Source organism: Cyprinus carpio, chromosome B5, assembly GCF_018340385.1.
Source record: "Cyprinus carpio isolate SPL01 chromosome B5, ASM1834038v1, whole genome shotgun sequence".
In the NCBI taxonomy this organism is placed as follows: domain Eukaryota; kingdom Metazoa; phylum Chordata; class Actinopteri; order Cypriniformes; family Cyprinidae; genus Cyprinus; species Cyprinus carpio.
The window spans coordinates 11,647,671-11,665,590 of record NC_056601.1 but is presented as its reverse complement, the minus strand read 5'-3'; the positions used below and the strand labels follow the sequence as shown (position 1 = coordinate 11,665,590).

General features: G+C 37.7%; 3 protein-coding genes across 5 annotated transcripts in view; 1 reads left to right on the top strand and 2 right to left on the bottom strand.

The window, feature by feature from the left end:
- Positions 1-244: 244 nt before the first annotated feature.
- nccrp1 (P1, F-box associated domain containing) lies at positions 245-3,414 on the bottom strand. The gene is made up of 6 exons (XM_042724314.1): positions 3,187-3,414; positions 2,216-2,302; positions 1,901-1,997; positions 1,149-1,244; positions 635-773; positions 245-539 (listed from the first exon to the last, which is right to left on the bottom strand). The coding sequence occupies exons 1-6, from the start codon at positions 3,329-3,331 to the stop codon at positions 390-392; spliced, it is 714 nt and encodes a 237-aa protein (XP_042580248.1). The 5' UTR covers positions 3,332-3,414; the 3' UTR covers positions 245-389.
- A 5,554-nt stretch (positions 3,415-8,968) lies between these two features.
- On the top strand, positions 8,969-13,475 carry ckma (creatine kinase, muscle a). Its single transcript, XM_042724312.1, has 8 exons — positions 8,969-9,117; positions 10,453-10,661; positions 10,765-10,919; positions 11,154-11,286; positions 11,528-11,699; positions 12,436-12,559; positions 12,647-12,836; positions 12,958-13,475. Exons 2-8 carry the CDS (start codon positions 10,469-10,471, stop codon positions 13,134-13,136), a joined length of 1,146 nt encoding a protein of 381 aa, XP_042580246.1. The 5' UTR covers positions 8,969-9,117; positions 10,453-10,468; the 3' UTR covers positions 13,137-13,475.
- LOC109084119 (MAP/microtubule affinity-regulating kinase 4-like) overlaps positions 13,402-17,920 on the bottom strand; it is a 30,073-nt gene continuing 25,554 nt past the window's right edge. For all 3 annotated transcript variants that reach the window (XM_042724311.1, XM_042724310.1, XM_019098818.2), the window contains one exon: positions 13,402-17,772. In XM_042724311.1, coding sequence (XP_042580245.1) covers positions 17,430-17,772 — 343 coding nt within the window. In that variant the 3' untranslated portion in view covers positions 13,402-17,429. The remainder of the gene's footprint in view (positions 17,773-17,920) is intronic.

The following is a 17,920-nucleotide window of genomic DNA, read 5'->3' as shown; positions in this document are numbered from 1 at the left end:
TTTCACAGTTGTAATATAACTGTAGCAACTATTGTATTTTGCCATTTGTAATGTGGCATTGTATTGTATTTTGCCATGTAATTTTACCATTATAATATGTTCAGGTCACAGCGTCTTGTTTGCAATCAGTAAGCTATATCGCCATCTGCTGGCCTTAAATACTAAAATATAATGACACCAACTGTGCATCTCAAGTGCTGTTGTGAATACATTTAAAACAAACAAGAAAAACCTCTGACACAAATTGATTGAGGAATGTTTTATTACATTATAAGCCATCTTGTGAAAGGGCAGTTAATTTATGAAAACATTCGAGACAATTGCTTTGTTTAAAAAAAAAAACAGTCTTCAGAGTGCGTAAACTCCTACCAGGTTTTTTTTGACTGTGATTATTTCTTACTGGCTTTGCTGGTCTTGATAATAATGGAGCTGTCTGTGACTTTGGTATTGAAGAACTCAATCATGAACTGGTTCTTCAGTCTGTGGAGGAAGTGAATGTACCTCACTCCTGACCCATACTTGGAGAATACATGGGAGACCTATACACATAAACACAGGTCATGTGGGCACATTAATATAAAATACTTACTAATATAAATACATCAATACAGATGTGCATGCACGTATGTATTACCTTTTTCCAGGTGTGTGAGTAGCACTCCAGGTTCTCTTCAGGGTTATATGTGTGCTGCTTGATGACCGTTTTACCATCAGCACCCAAGAGCTTCACATCAAGCTGATAGATAGATTTATGAAGCTGGCTTTCCTCATACCTACACATGAGGAGAAACACCCAGACATTTTAAGTGAATATTAGTCTTTATTAAACCTTTGATTTTGCCTGAAATTAGTCCCTTCAACCAATAATTGCAACAATACAAACTGATTCTAAAATAGAAAACAGTTATGTGTCACAGATTAAATTGTCCAGCTATGTCAGAAATGAATTCCGATTCCTTGGTGCCTTTTTTTTTTGGCTGCAAATCATTTGAAAATCCGATGAAAGACAGGAAGACATTGCATTACAGCGAACTTCCTTTGAACTGACATCCATTTTAATTTTTGACTTTTCTGTGCAACTCAGTTTGCAATTACTGTTAGAAGATTGCTTACACTGAAAACTATTTTTATAACAGGTCGTAACTCACCAGTCCTCAATGATGATCTCAGGCTGAAAGTCATCCAGCAGCTGGTCCCACAGACCCTCTGCCTTCAGGTCCACACACTGCTCTAAAGAGAACCACCTGAGATTAAGAAACACAAAGACCATGTCAGAGAGATCATATGTGACCCTGGACCACAAAACCAGTCTTAAGTTGCTGGGGTATATTTATATCAATAGCCAAAAAAAACATTGTATAGGTCAAAATTATTGATTTTTCTTTTATGCCAAAAATCATTAGAATATTAAGTAAAGATCATGTTCAATGAAGATATTTAGTACATTTTCTACCATAAGTATATCAAAACTGAATTTTTGATTAGTAATATGCATTGCTAAGAAATTCATTTAGACAACTTTAAAGGAGATTTTCTCAGTATTTTGATTTTTTTGCACCCTCAGATTCCAGATTGTCAAATAGTTGTATCTCTGACAAATCTTGTCCTATCCTAACAAACAAAACATCAATGGAAAGCTTATTTATTCAGCTTTCAGATGATGTATAAATCTAAATTTCATAAAATGGACCCTTATGACTGGTTTTGTGGTCCATGGTCACATATATACTTTTTCTCACCCTGAAGAACTGACAAGCTATGTTTTTTTCCAAAGTACTTTAAGGAACACTATATGAAAGTTTTCTGACAAGTAAAATTATCTCTATTGTACTGGAACATGACCAATGCCTTTATAGGTTTTTGTGACAAAGATAATTTTTCTGACAGAAGTGAGACTCACCTGTACTGAGGCAGATGGCAGACCACAACCCCGGGGGGAATTCCACTAGTGTCATATGGTAAAACTTCTGTACTACTTTTCCAGCCAGAGAAATTACCTACAATTAACATCCAGGTACAAGATTCAATCACATATTTATTAGCAACCAAAGACATTAAGAACAGCAAAGGTTTTGGGTTTAAAGTTCAATCTATCCACAATTCATGTTGTTCTAATTAAAGATATAATAAAACACATTTCCATTTCGATTCAGCAGAAGTGAGCTCATGGTGAGATTTTTAGGCAGTGAACATGCTGTTTTGGTTGCTGACTCACCATCGGGCTCAAACTGAGGTGGTTGGTTTGGAGGAGGTGGCATTCCCGATCGAGGGGGTTCGGGTGGTGGGATGGTGTGGTTTACACCTGGTTGTTGAACGAGAAAAAAAAGAGATGATTTTGAAAGATTTCGCTAAATGAAAAGGTTCCGTTTCTGCTGCAGTAAAATTTAATTGCAAATAGGCCTACCGTTTTTCACATTTTTATGTCAAATATCCATTTAGCCAAATTATAAAAACATCCATATAATTTAAAGACAACTTCTGCAGAAATATTTTAATAAACAGTCAACAAGTTCCAATATGAGAGGCACATTTTTGGTGGTATGTTTCGCTGCTACATTTTGGCATTGTTTCAGCGCTCCACAAATTCATTTATTAAATTCACTATAAAATAACTAAATAATAACTAGTATCCGTTTCTTTTCCCTCTACATCCACAAAATTAAAACATTATTCTTCCACAAAATGACAACAAAGGCATGACATTCACCTTTAACATCTTAAACAATGTATGTTAGTCAAATTTAAATAAGTTCATAAGTTTGTCTAATATTCACAGATAAACTACAGGAATTTGGAAGATAATGCCACTACCTACTAACTGTGTGAGGGGTTTTTTTTTCTCAAGTAGCCTATAGATAAATTTAATTTCATATTAATTTAAAATAATAGGAAACATTTTATTTTAAAACACAAATCAAGTCGGGAGTACATCAAATTAATAACAACGAGAAAATAACACAATTTATGTAGAGTAACGTTCATGGATGATTCATCCAATTTCTCAATAGTTAAACTAACGGTGTAACAACTAACCTGTTTAACAACCATATCCTCGATCTCCTCTACTCTGTCTCAACATAATAATGTTGCTTTATACAGTTACAACAAGTTCAAGCAGAGATTTGATTAAATGATACAGTGCGAAGTAGCGCTAACTAGCTAGCCAGACTGGTGTGACGTCATTACCGTAAGGCGAGGGGTTCTGCAGTAGGTTGCGTGCAAACGGCTTCTTCTCAAACACCGATTTCCAGTCCACGCTGTCGGGCATGGGGACACCGTGAGCCCCCAGCTGCCACTCCGAGTCACACTTCTGTTTCCAGTCAGCCGCCATTTCAGACTGTTTTCCTCCTAGTCCACGCACAGCAGACACGAGGAAGTGCTTTATTAGAGTCTGCCCCACCCAGAAAACTGGTCAGAAGAGTATTCTGCATTTACGCAAGATAGCCTACTTAACTGCACTTTACTCAGAAGTGAGTCACTACAAACACGAATGACAGACCACCTGAAACTGAACAGTGTCAAGACACGTATATTTGATCGTTTTGACCAGTATACACAGCATACACAGGGACAGATGTCATGCTGCAAGTATACATTAGGATAAAACGCAAAAAAATTATGTGTTCAGAGCATTTCAAACACTTCATTTTTATCACAATAGTTAGAGAACAGGTTGAGGCGAAATAGTACAATTCATAAGCAGCACTAACTTACATATAGCCTACCACACCCATAAAGACAACATCTAGGACTTTACAATGTCAGAAAAGATTTAAATTTCAAGCAGGGTTCATTGCATCAACCAAATCCATCAGTATGTCTTTCAAATAAATGTAACTTGAAAATGCATATGCATAAACCAAGGAAAAGTTCAATAAATAATCATACAAATATTTAAATCTGCAAATCAATTTAAATAAAAAATAATGAATATTTGCTACTAAAAACATTATTTCTCAAAAATTAAATTTTAGTATAGAGTTTAATTAAATTCATGTTTAGATTTACATGTGTAAAGATTTAATTTCTTTATTATTTATATATTAATATTTTAATAATTAAAATATGTTAATATCCATAGCCACTTAATAAGTATATCCATATAATGTATTATATATTCTGAATTCATGTATTTCTGTCTTTCTGCTTGTTAATGAAACGTGTAATTAATTTCTGTTTCATGAAACATTCAGTTTATTGCAACAATGTACATAAAAATATTTAACAAACTATTTACACAGAAATCTTTTCTGCTTGTGTTGCATAAATGAAGCCCAATGAATGTACACTAATTTTACACATTTTCTTCCACTTATCCTCAGCCAGGACCTGTGATATTGTAAGAAGATAAGAAAAAGAGCAGAGGCCACCTAAGCCAGTGTCTCAAAAAATGGATCTGGATGACCCTCTCAACCACATCCCCCTCAGTTGCTGTGGTTTACGTAACTACTGACTACCTTTCTGAAATCCTGAGCCTTGCCAAATAAACAAAGGCCTGGGACTTTTTAAACAATCTAAAGACAAACACTAAACCAGCTGCTCCCACAAGCACCCACCCAGTATCTCCTATTAATCATATATGATTCAAGCATTCCAGAAAGGAGAACAGTCACAAACTTTTTCGTTGTTACAATGTTTGGTCAGCTTCCTGTGTTGCATACTGTTGTCACAACTCAATAATATACTCAGAGTCAAGGTTAGTTTTGCAAGCTGTATTTTATTAACTAAGCTGGGGAATTTTCTAAAGCAAAGAAAATGCTTGTAGAGAGAAAGGGTGAAAAAAATCATGAACCACAGACGTTCTGGTGTCAATGTTGGGTAGTAAACTCGGAACACAACTGCGCCTCAAGTGGAAACAAACTAATACTGCTCTCTGAGCAATAACGCACAGTCGCACACAAAGATCAATTACACTGCACTGGTACTGGTTGGATTAGAAAATTATATTATAAATAAATACCTACAAATAAAATACATAAACAGTTATTTAAAAAAGCCAATGTACTGAGAAAAGATATGGAAACTATGAATGCTTTGTAGTAAATTCTTTCAAAAGAGTTCAACAACACAACTCCCTCATGATTTAATTCATTTATTGATTAATAACTGCTTAACAACATATTCTATCATCTCATTTCTTGTTTTATCACATTCTCATAATCCTCACATCACTCTCCTTTCTTGTTTTCAGATTGCAGTGGCAGCAGGTGGCCATCAGGGAGAGTTGTTGGTTGTTCTGTCTCTACTGATTGGCAGTTCTAGAATTCTGTATTTACAGGATCTGAAACACAAATAATAACAATGCATCACTTTATATGATGTACATCTGCTTCCTGAGCACAGAATAACATTCTACGTCTTACTGAAGCCACACAAACATCAGTAAATCCACATAAATGTGTTGAACCAGCAATTATAGTTCAGTCAGGTACTCATTTCATGAGAAAAGTCCACTGGCTACAATCACAGAGAGCGAGAATAAGAATGTGTCACAAAATAAAAAATGTTGGGTTAATATATTTTTCTTCGAAATAGACTTTTCAGAAATGTTCAATTATGCTGTCAATATTTTAATCTATAATACACAGCATTATAATCTTCTGTCTATGGATTTCATAAATGCACATCAACAATGCAGTAAAATATTTACCAAATCTTCAAAAAAATAATAGTATTTCATATGCACTGTATAATTATTTAGAGAGAGAAATCCTCCATAATTATATAAATAATGTGTTAAGTTGCAGGCACACTGTGTACTGGTGGACTCACTGAGATGCACATTAATACACTCACTCGATCATATCACATTTTATGCAACACATGCCAAGTGTAGACACGATACACTCCTTATGTACTTATGTAAGTATCTAGACTGCAGTCACACACTTAGAGAGTGAAACAGTATGAACCAAGGTGTCAGAATAATTATCTGTAGTTACATTAGCAGGCTCACACTACTATGGATATGAAAGGGGAAAGTCTGATTTATATCAACTTCACTGATCGAGTTCTTTGCTGAGTCAATGCAATACAACCCAGAGACATGGAGGGAGCGACGGAGGATGGGATTCAGGAGTGTTGAAAAGAGAGAGAGATGAGGGTCATGAGAGTTTGACAAAAACATACACAAACTCATAAAAACAAGTCTTCGTTTCTGACATCACCTCATACTTGATTCAGTTACAAAATAAACTCAAATGCTTCACTATTTCTTAGGTACTGCTGCAGTTTTTGGTAGCAGTTAGTATTGGTTGATTAGCTAATGTTTCATATGTTCTCTCCAATCTTAGACTCAACTGGACAAACTATAACATCATTTGATGGACACGTGCCATTCTGACACATAACAGACCTGCAGAGTTGCATTTTCCATGCATTTAGGCATCAAGTGCATTGCAGTAAATTCAGTTAGTTAATGTAATTAGACACTATTAGTGCAAAGTGTTGTGCGACATTCAGGAATACCAAATATAGTGTCAGGCTATTATATGAATTGAAAATGAAATTTCACACCACTTCAGGTGACCTGCCTGTCCCACTACCTAACACTTTTTTACAAGCATGCAAGTAGATATGCATATTTACATGCATTCAAAAGTGACATAAAATATGCAGCAAGTAAAACCTAGGAGATAAAACAAAAATTGTGCAGATAAGTACAAGCTGTAACAGACGTGCACACACTGTACCTTAAAAACCAGCTTTGGCTGAAGGTCATATGGAGTGTTTAGACTCATGTTACCTGCTACCCTGTCCAAGGCCAAGTATATTATTAGCCACTGCTGCTTGTTAACTTGCTATGCTTACCAAGACTACTGAACATGATGATGACATGGTCTCCCAGACCCACAGAGTCATACACACAACATACAATTCTCCACGGAGATTCCGTGCAAGACATTTTGAATTCCAAGTCTCACTTCCACTTCCACATTCTGTTTGTGTAATATGTGTGTTTTTTAAATGAGAAATGGTAGTGTTCATTCTAGTTCGTTAGTAGTTAACTAACCATGCATCTTACACCACTCCCTGACTGCATTTCTTAACAGAACATCGTTTAACAGATAATTTGAGGCATTAGTATGGTTCCCTTTTTCTCTTTTTACTTACACTAATTGTACCTAGTATACAAGAAATGCAAATGAGTAAGAAGACTTTTTAAAACTCTCACACCGTCTTCACTTTGTGTTGTGTAACTGTCCTGGAGGGAGTAGCTGGAGTTGAGTGTATGTTGTTCCACTGCATACGCAAACACACTAATGTTACGCAACCTTCCTCCTCTTCCACATGCACACCATTCTGACACCACCTTAGAGACCTAGAAAGATAACACATGACTATACACACCCAGCTGAAAGGAATAATGTTCAAAGATCGGAAGGCATTTATCGCATTCACTGCAGTTTTATTTTAAAATAAATGCTGTTCTTTTAAATGTTCTATTCATCAAAGAATCCTGAAAAAAATGTGTCATGGTTTACAATATTAGTGTACTACTTTGAATAGTAGTGTACTTCTAAAAATACTGCTCAGTATTTCTACAAAACTACTTCTAGATAGATTGATCTAGCGGCAAGCTTACTATTTGTACAGGGACAAACAGAAGACAGCTGTGTGAGGAAGGGGACATGGGGTGACACCACAGGGCAAAGCCACAGTGAACGACCCTCCCCCTTATATATCCAGTACTGGCCATAGATACTACACCCTCCCCAACCAACCAGTCCTCAAATATTATTATCTCTTAAATCTGTGTTTGAAACACATGCCTGGAGCCACACTAAATCTTCAAGTCAGAGTAACGAATTTAACAGAACTGAACGTTTATCTCTGTATGATAAGCTGTTATGAAAGGTGTGTGCATGCATGACAGCTGCTGGTAAGCATGTGAGCCATGGCAGGCCTGTTATTCACACTTGGTGCCATTTTGGAGACAGTTGGACTAGCATTTAGAGTCCTGTGTAACCTAAAGCCTTGAGACACAAAGATAAAATAAGCCAATATGGTTAAATTGAATTCTTAATGCATTACTTAACAAAATGTATCAATGTGTTATATAAGTTGCAGCTGAATGGATTGCTAGACAGATACACTGGGGGAGGTGGTTACCCATAATATCCAGAGACCCTAGTACTGGGGACACTCACGGGGCCTCCCTGAGTGAGAACATGTATGTGTGTGCGTGACCGAAACTGGAGATGGAAGTACTTCATTTTGAATTGCATAAATACGAAAAAGAAGACACAACAGTAAACATACTCTAATGGCAACGTAATTAGAGATGTAATAATTCTGGCAAAATAATGTTATCGTCTGACTTGGATTATATAAAATTTTATAGGTTTTTGTTCCCTCAATTGCAGTCATGGTTAGGGTTAGGGATTGGGCTTTATGGTTATGTTTATGTCTGAGTTGTACGTTTTTCAAATTAAAATGACTTTTCGTGAGATGGAACTGTTGGTGCACAATTGAGAATCTATCAAACTGTCTTCCTTAATTCATGTTCAGTTCATAATAAAGTGGCAGCTGATGATCTTTTACCCCATTGCATAAATATGCCATCTAACATAAACAAATAAATGAAGTAAATATGACACTGCAGCAGACTTCACCTGCAAAACCACTATGCGAATCTGCACTAAGAATGATGTGATGGACAGAGCCTACCAGCTGATTTTTTCCAAAGCCATCGGCCTGACGTGAGCACTTCTAATATCTGTGGTATGTTTGGCAAAAGTGCTGCTCAGCCTTTTTAGCATGGTAGACCCTTCATGCCCCTTCACCCCTCCTCCAACCTATACTCTACTTGAAAGCTATGTATGGGGTGGGAAGTGTAAAGGGATATGGGGGGGAGGGGGGCACGACCCACAGCTGCCACCTCATCTAAGATACCTAGGATCTAAATTGAAGCCTTTCCTACACTAAAGAGGGCATAAGAGATTGGGGCCAGCCAATCAGAATTCAGTGAGCTCTAAAATGGGCTAGCCAATGGCTGCAGGGGTTGGAGGTATATAAATCCAAATCACCCTTCTTGCTTGGGTGACCCCTATTTCGGCTTTGGTGAACAGGATCTGATCCCAAGGACTGTTACCACTTTTATTGTCTTGTGTACAGGTAAAGACAACATTCTTGAATAACCATTATTCAGTGAGAGGAGAAGAGAGAGAAAGCTTAAGAAAAAATATTTAAAAAATGAAAAATAAATAGTTAAAAAAATTAAATGAGATAATATAATTAAGAATACATGCAAGCTAGCAGAATACTCCCAGAAAAAGAAGAAAAACAAAAACGTCTAAAGTAAAATGGAAGTGGTTTGTGGGGCTGCATAAATTTTCCAATTTCATATGTATGATGTTTCATATGCAGATGTATTTTCTTTTTCATGACAGAAGTACTGCAGTGTAAGAGTGTGAAAGGCAAATGTTGATATATTTTTAATTTTGTGCATGTTCAAATATTTTGGGTGAGGAACTAGTTTGGCTGACCTGTGCTATGAAATGTGGGAGCAGATGTCAAACATGTGATATGCAGCATAATCAGATACAGCTATAAAAAACCCTGGGACATGCTTCTGTTTCTCCTACTGACACATATGGGACAGGTTCCCTCTGCTGGCTATTTTTAAAATAAGGTCCCGTGGTAAGCATGTGAGAAACTTCTGATAGCTGTTTTTCACAGAAATGAATTCAAGCAACTGACAGTTAATAGCCACAAGTTAATAGCAGTGTTAGGATTTGTATGTGGTAAATGATAAAATAACACAACAAAGATGTGATTAACACGTGAGTCTAAGGAAACTCTCAAACGTCAGACTGTGTAGAAACACTTTAATAACGTATAAAACATTTAGTGACGATATAGGCAGAACACATTGCAATATGTTCATAGAATTTTGGGAAAAGTTTGAGATTATGTGAAGGTAAATGGGAGGGAGTGGAGACCTTAGTAAAAATAGTTCAGTCTACATTTAGACCTGAGAGTGTCTCTCCCATTCCAGGACCAATCAGACATATCATATAACAAGTGAGGACCTCAAGTGGAGTTTGCTAGGATACCAGACAGACTGTTTTAATGTGTTCAGCTGTGTTTCACAGCTTATCATTTATCACAATCCAGTGGAAGCTGATGTTTAAGCAGTTATGTTTCTGCACTGAATACAGTTTAATTTATTTGGTTATACTAAAATCTGGTTTATCTGGTTGTATAAAAATGGTCATTTTTTTTATTGCAAATTTTTAATATAAACATAATGCTAAAGTCACTGCAGTTGTTGGTGAGACAATCATGCTGCCAGCTCTTACACACTTCGTTTAGAAAACTCTGACTTAACTGAATTAGTAAAACTTACATTCTAAAAGTTAGACAGGTGAGACATGTATATGTAGAAGTAATATATGATTATTCAAAGAATCAAATGCAAATATTCTTTCTCACTTGTCCAATCTTCAGTGTTAGAAACGCAATCATGCCTTTCGGAAACACCCACAACAACTTCAAGCTGAACTACTCAGTTGATGAGGAGTATCCAGACCTTACCAAGCACAACAACCACATGGCCAAGGTGCTGACTAAGGAAATGTATGGCAAGCTTAGGGACAAGCAGACCCCCACTGGATTCACCGTGGACGATGTCATCCAGACCGGAGTTGACAACCCAGGTGAGCAAAGACATCCTTACCACATATTTCAAACCTGGATCACTTCAGAGAGCACAACATGTTTCCTTCCTTCATATACTGACGAGACAACATTTTTCTCCAGGTCACCCCTTCATCATGACTGTCGGCTGTGTTGCTGGTGATGAGGAGTCCTATGAAGTGTTCAAGGATCTCCTTGACCCTGTCATTTCTGACCGCCACAATGGATACAAGGCAACTGACAAGCACAAGACTGACCTCAACTTTGAGAACCTGAAGGTACAAAATAGAAAGAAAAAATAGTTTATGAAATGTTCAAAATCAATGGACATAGGCAATAGATGGAACAATAAACTGTATCCTTCAATTCAATTATTTATTTACTTGAATAATGTTAACTGTGAGCTAGTAAATAATATGAAAAACAATCCATATGGGTATGCTTTATATGCAGAATCTCCTGTTTAACAATATTTGGGAATGTTCTGAAATTAATTATATCTCTACTTGTAGGGTGGAGATGACCTGGACCCCAACTATGTTCTCAGTAGCCGTGTGCGTACTGGCCGCAGCATTAAGGGATATGCCCTGCCCCCCCACAACAGCCGTGGAGAGCGCAGAGCTGTGGAGAAGCTGTCTGTTGAAGGTATGCTGTCCTTACAGTACATGTGTGCAGAAATCAGTGTAATTTAGTATTGATATTTTGAATACACTTCTATTTTTATATTTAAAGTTTTAGTAATTTTTTGTACTTTTGTCATTTTTATTAGTTTAGATTTTTATTAGAAAGGGTGTATAGCACAATCATTCTACTATAATAATGTCATCTGTAGAACGAGAGTATGCATTAGAATCAGTATAACTTTAAATACTCCTTCGTTCTCTAGCTCTGAACAGCTTGGATGGAGAATTCAAGGGCAAGTACTACCCCCTGAAATCCATGACTGATGCTGAGCAGGAGCAGCTGATCGCTGACCACTTCCTCTTTGACAAACCTGTCTCCCCCCTGCTGTTGGCTGCTGGTATGGCCCGCGACTGGCCCGATGCCAGAGGCATTTGGTAAATCAATCAAAATTATCAATTGTCTGCACCCTTTGTAGGTCACATTTGTCAGTCACATACGTCATCAAGGTTGTCTCATTTCTGGAAAGTGAACATTATAAAATTGACTGTTATGCCTTGTGAAGAGTGAACTACTGTTATTTCTTTCCTAATTTGGAATGTAATGGACACTTTCTGAATTTTTTTTTTACTTTTATGAAACGTTACTTTCCCGATAAATGAGTAAGAGACATACCAAATGACTAAACAAAGATGATATAGGCTATAATTAATAGACACTATACAAGCAAGAGTGCTGCTGTTCATATTACTCACTTGAATAGCCACACCAGTCACACAATGGCGAGTGTAATATCAATATTATATTAAAAATATATTTAAGAAAATATTTCCAGTTACTTAGTTTTTGTTGAGTAAAAGAAACCACGTTCTTTGTCTCAGAGCAGCATACAGTAGTGTTTAGTTCCTGAATGAGTGAGTGTTTTTGAATGAATTCAGTGAATAATTCAGTTACTTATTCATGAAGACAGACACTTGCTGCCACCTACTGGTGAAACCTGCATAAAGTGCAAACAATGGCAAACCAATTGCGATGCAATGAAAAGTTTTGGTATGTTGCGTGAGGGAGATTGAACCTATAGAATATAGAAGATAAGTGTGATATAAATTACGTTTTGAATTGTAAATAAATTGTGGTGCAGTGGTTTAAGTGAGGCCTATGCTTTAAATTCAGGCACAATGAGAACAAGACCTTCCTGGTCTGGGTGAACGAGGAGGATCACCTGCGTGTCATTTCCATGCAGCAGGGTGGGAACATGAAGGAAGTGTTCAAGCGCTTCTGCGTTGGTCTTCAGAGGGTATGGAGAACCTGTACACAAATGCACATACATAGACCTCTGTTTTTGCCCTCAGTGTGTGAGCATGTGTATGTTCTGCTTCAACAGATTGAGGAGATTTTCAAGAAGCACAACCATGGATTCATGTGGAACGAGCATCTTGGTTTCATTCTGACCTGCCCCTCAAACTTGGGCACAGGCCTGCGTGGTGGTGTCCACGTCAAGCTGCCCAAGCTGAGCACACATCCCAAGTTTGAGGAGATCCTGACCAGACTGCGCCTGCAGAAGCGTGGCACAGGTATACAAACCCTGCCTGAACACACTGTACAAATGTTGATTGATGATATGAACATCATGAAGATGTGGCATAGTTAACATCTGCTCCATTTGTTGACATCCATCCTCATTTATTTTCTCAGGTGGTGTGGACACCGCTTCCGTTGGTGGAGTGTTTGACATTTCCAATGCTGACCGTATTGGCTCTTCAGAGGTTGAGCAAGTGCAGTGTGTGGTTGATGGCGTTAAGCTGATGATTGAGATGGAGAAGAAGCTGGAGAAGGGCGAGTCCATCGACAGCATGATCCCTGCCCAGAAGTAAAGCGGGAGCCCTTCCTCTTTTTTCCTCGTCTTTGTCTTCTTTTTTTTTTTTTACAGTCCATCGTGCAATCTGACATCAATGCAGAGGAAACTGCTGCTCAAAAAGACAGTCTCGCCTTTGCATCTGTCTTGCTTTCCTTTTTTCCCTTCTTCTTTATTTTCCATGTCATTTCGCCATCACTTTTTTCCACTTTTCTGTTCAATTGGTAACATCTTGGGATCAGATTCCCGGCGCAGGTGAGAGCGCCTGTCGTCGAGGCTTCACCTTAATTTCAGTCTTGGTTGTAAAAAGTGAATCAATCAAGTTGTATTTAAATAAAAATACCCCATAAAACATAAACATGTCTTCTATTTTTTTTCAAATACATTTATAAATGTGTGTATACATATACACATGCTTATAAGTATAAACTATTCATTTTGTAATGAGTTAATTTGTTCAAAGTTTAGATTAAACAATTAATGAATAATTTAATATACATTATGATAAAAAAACAAAACAAATTATGTTATCTTTTCAATCCAGGCAACAAATAAAGTACCCATAAAAAAGAAGAGGGATAGAATTTTGCACACCACGACATTCCCGTATATATCTGAATAAAAATGACGCAATAATCAAACACATGCAAAGATGCCAACATCAGTGAAGTTTATTTCTCTCAAGATCTTTTGTTTCCATTTTTTATATTTGGCCAGAGGTGCAAACACCTCTGGGAAAAAAATTACTTTCTGCAAACAGCATCAAAGTTTGAATCTCTCTGTCTCTCTCGGTCTCACTCTTTTATATATATATATATATATATATATATATATATTAGTTACTTCCCTCTTTTCATGTTGCATATTAGCTAAATGCATCATGAGAAACCCAATGTCATAGCAGACAGTTTACGTCACAGACAGCACAACACTGAACTGGAGGGATTAACCATTCAGATGTGACGCGCCCAACTCGCGATTCTCTCTAATACTCTGTTTTTTAATTCCTTGAACATTAAAAAAGCTCATTCATACCGACACACTTTCACTCCAGGTCAAGTATGGCTGCCAGAGCAAAAGTCTGCCCTAATCCTCTCACACAAACAAACATTTCCTACCAGCAGAGAGAGGGAGGCAGGGCAACAGAGTAGCGCAGTACACAGACGCACACATTCACACATACATGCACACGCATACACTCTCTCTCTCCCTTGAATAATTTTGCTTTTGCCCGTCCTGTTATTTCACATTTGTCTTCTCTCTTTCTCCATCCTTACTCTGAATCATGCAGGATTGCAGGTTAGTGTTTCACTTCAGCACACACAGAAACATCTGGAGAGCTAGCAGAGGGTCTCTGCTCTAGCTATGATTTAACCTGGAGTTCTAAGATACTGTATATACTATACTCACAATATTATCATCAGTATCATAATCTTTATATACAGCCAGAATCTGACTGATATAAACCATGATTTTTTTTTTTCTCCCAAGATAATTATTCTAGAAAATAAATTAAGTACCTGTGCAAATATCCACAAATTGAAGTGTTCACATTTAAGACATTGGCGCCTTCCGGTGGCCAAACATGGGTACAAACCCACAGAGCCATAGGATGCAGCTGATTCAAGTCAACATGAGTGCACAGAGGTCTTAATGGACATCAAACAGATACAGATCTCAGCAGTCTAACCAGATAGAGCCGGTCTGATGTGGAGACCGGTTCAGACTGGTCCAGGACGTCCAGTCCTTACCCTGTTCAGTTTGAAACCAGAAGCGTCTCCACAAGAGGAGTCCAGCCACAGAGCAGACAGAACAATGACACAAGGATTTCCAGTGATTCGGCAATGGGATGAGGAGAAACTGGGTGTGTCTGTGAATGTGTGGCACAAAGGCAGAGAATAAAGTGAACGAGACAACAAAAAAGTGGATGGATAAAGAGATGGCAGACTTGTGGTCTGGGGTCTCACTGTATGGCTAAAAGTCAAAGGTGACGTGCCACAGTGATTCCTGTGGAGTCAGTCATCACAAGTAATCTTTCAAGCATCTCAAAGTATTAGACCTACTTGCTGCAGACAATCAAAATCAAGAACCAAGCTTGTTTTCTGTACGATAATCCGACACCCTCTCATGAACGGAGGGAGATGCCATCACAAACATGGAGAAAGTGGAATATAATCCTTTAGTATCTTCTATATATTTCACACATGATAGCACAATGACTCCCCAATCAAAACTTAGCAGACCAACCCTATTAAACCAACCTGTTTATTCAAACTGAACTAGCAAGAAGTGTCCTATACACCTTCCTGACTGAAAAAAACAAACAAACAAAAAAACTCATTACTCAAACCCATGTATCTGCTCAGTATCTCACTGTCTACAAGCTGGCAGCACCAACAGGGCCGAAGCATGGCTTTACATTAAAATAGAAACAACTTCTAAACCTGACAGTAACATCTATTGCTATTGCACAATTATCACCACTCACAGTTACATTTTGATCCACTTGCTTGTGAATTGCTGTTTATTTTATGCTTGCCAAATTGACAACTATTGCAAAGTTAGGATTTGTTATACAACAAATGACCAGAACTGGTTTGGTCAAAAAGCAAGCCAAGAGTATTATTTGAATAAAGAACAGAAAAGCTCCAAACAAACCTATTTCTACTCATGAAAAATAATCTTAAGCAGCGTATTTCTTTTATTCAGGTGTCAAACCTGCATATTAAATCCCTGTTAAGTCGATAATAACATGCTTCCACATCTGTTAAAGAGACAAACTCGCATATGGCTAAAAACCATCATGAGCTACAGCAAAAACATGGCCTGTCCATGACACTATGTCTATGGTCCAATCTTAAACTGCAACTCTATTTATGTTACACAGCATTGTTAAGACTTTGCAATGGAAACAGTCATACATAATGCTATTTTATTATAAGACTTCAAGTGCAACTGACTTTGAATCAAAACCCTGTTGGTGCATTTGCCCCTAAAATATATTCTAGCAGTTAGAGCACTGAACTTCTTCCTGCACTCCTGCATGATAACATCCTGCATTTTAGATATCTGGTGAATTTTAAGTAAACATACAGTAACATACTTGTGCTACTGAATGTGACTCTATGGCATAATGTTGGCAATTACTAACATACTTTGCAATGCCAACACCATTTCTGTATTTGATATTTACTTATCTGCTTGTTTTTAATACTGAAGGTGGACAGAATAAATTTTTAATATATAAAATAATTTGTTTGACAATTAAATAATATCCAATATGATCCAATATCCAACAGGTCTTTTTTCCAAATTATTCAGATATCTACAATGCATGAAACGTGTCTTTAATAACACTGAACACTAAAACAATCTCTCTTTGTAAAATCACTTTTGTGGTAACCTCAACTCCACTCTGACCAGGTAAAGGGAGAGGTGACTATTTGCAAAGGATCACTGAATAGGAGTTGAAAAAAAGAATTAATATCTAGAACCAACCAATCACAGAGCTTGTTCACGAAGGGTCAGGAAAAGTAATTTGGCATTAAATGTCTCTTCTAAATTAAAATTGGTAGGAAGTAAGTAAACTGGCACTATACATCAGAAAAACAGATTTTCTAGGGAACAAAACTTAGCTTGGACAATCTCAAAAACAAAGTGTGGATGGTTAGCTTGCAGCCTGATCAAATTTGCGGCTGCCAGCGATGTAGATTTGGTTGTCCACCGTGAGCTATGATGAAGTTAGGATAAATTTGCCAACTTCACATTTGTGCATATAGTTCATTGGCAGCTACAGTCCTACAATGTCAATGACTTAGTATTAAGAAATGTAAGACACATTAAACCACAAAACTTAAAAATGATGACCCGTTTAAAATGTCAAGACTTGTTGAAAACATACAAAAGTGGTAAAAAAAAAAAAAAAAAAAAAAAAATGACATCAATTATTTAAGTAAGAATTTCATGACTAGAATGAGAATAAAAATACTAAACTGGATTCAATCCAGATCTGGTGAATGAGGCTTTTCAGAGTGTGTGTGAATCCATGTTAAGAAGTGCTCAGGTTTATGCTGTGCGTGGAAGGGGTGTGCTTGTTTTTGTACTTTAGGTTTCCATATTGTCAGGGTTGAGTGTCCCGTGCTTTTAAGGTTACCGTGTTGGTTTATGTGTATGTGTGTTTAGTTTCGGTGTGTGTTGAGTGTTGACTGGAGGAGGGATCAGATGTTTTAAGTCTATAACACATAGGTGGGTGGGTCAACGTCAGTTCGCTATAATGATGGATATAGTGAGGGGACGTCTCCTCCCCGTCCCCTCAGAGCTCCACCTCTTTAGAGATCTGCGATGCGATGTGCCTGAAGGCGAGAGGGGCCCCCCACAGGCGTGTGTAGCGTACTCCATTTGCCTCTGTGGGACCCACACTCAGTTGGCACACCTCAGCTTGGAAAGTGACTTTTGACCCTGCCGCCCCATGACTGCAGCACAGCAGAAACGGGCCAGCGTGCTGGACCTGGCAGCCGCATCCCCTCGCCGCCTCACGCAAGGCCAGTACCACTTCTGCAGGGGCCCGGGGGGGACGGGAGAGACGGCCCCTTACATCCCACCCCCCTCCCCCGCTCCAGGGCTCGGGCGCTTTCTGATTCCCAGATAAATGGCCACTGGGAAAGAGAAAGAAACAGAGTATGAATAGAAACACCAACACTGAAAGAGATGTACAAAAAAAAAAAAAATCTGAAAAACTCTTTTTTGAGATTCACAAATTCAGAAAGCAAACACTGCTTTTATTTAAATGTTCTTTTAAAATTT

Coding starts and splice junctions, on each gene's coding strand:
- nccrp1 (XM_042724314.1), bottom strand. CDS start 3,331: ATGGCGGCTGACTGGAAACAGAAGTGTGACTCGGAGTGGCAGCTGGGG. Junction 2,303..3,186: donor GCAGAACCCCTCGCCTTACG/GTAATGACGTCA, acceptor TTCAACAACCAG/GTGTAAACCACACCATCCCA. Junction 774..1,148: donor GAGATCATCATTGAGGACTG/GTGAGTTACGAC, acceptor CCTCATGTGTAG/GTATGAGGAAAGCCAGCTTC.
- ckma (XM_042724312.1), top strand. CDS start 10,469: ATGCCTTTCGGAAACACCCACAACAACTTCAAGCTGAACTACTCAGTT. Junction 10,920..11,153: donor TCAACTTTGAGAACCTGAAG/GTACAAAATAGA, acceptor CTCTACTTGTAG/GGTGGAGATGACCTGGACCC. Junction 12,837..12,957: donor CCTGCAGAAGCGTGGCACAG/GTATACAAACCC, acceptor TTATTTTCTCAG/GTGGTGTGGACACCGCTTCC.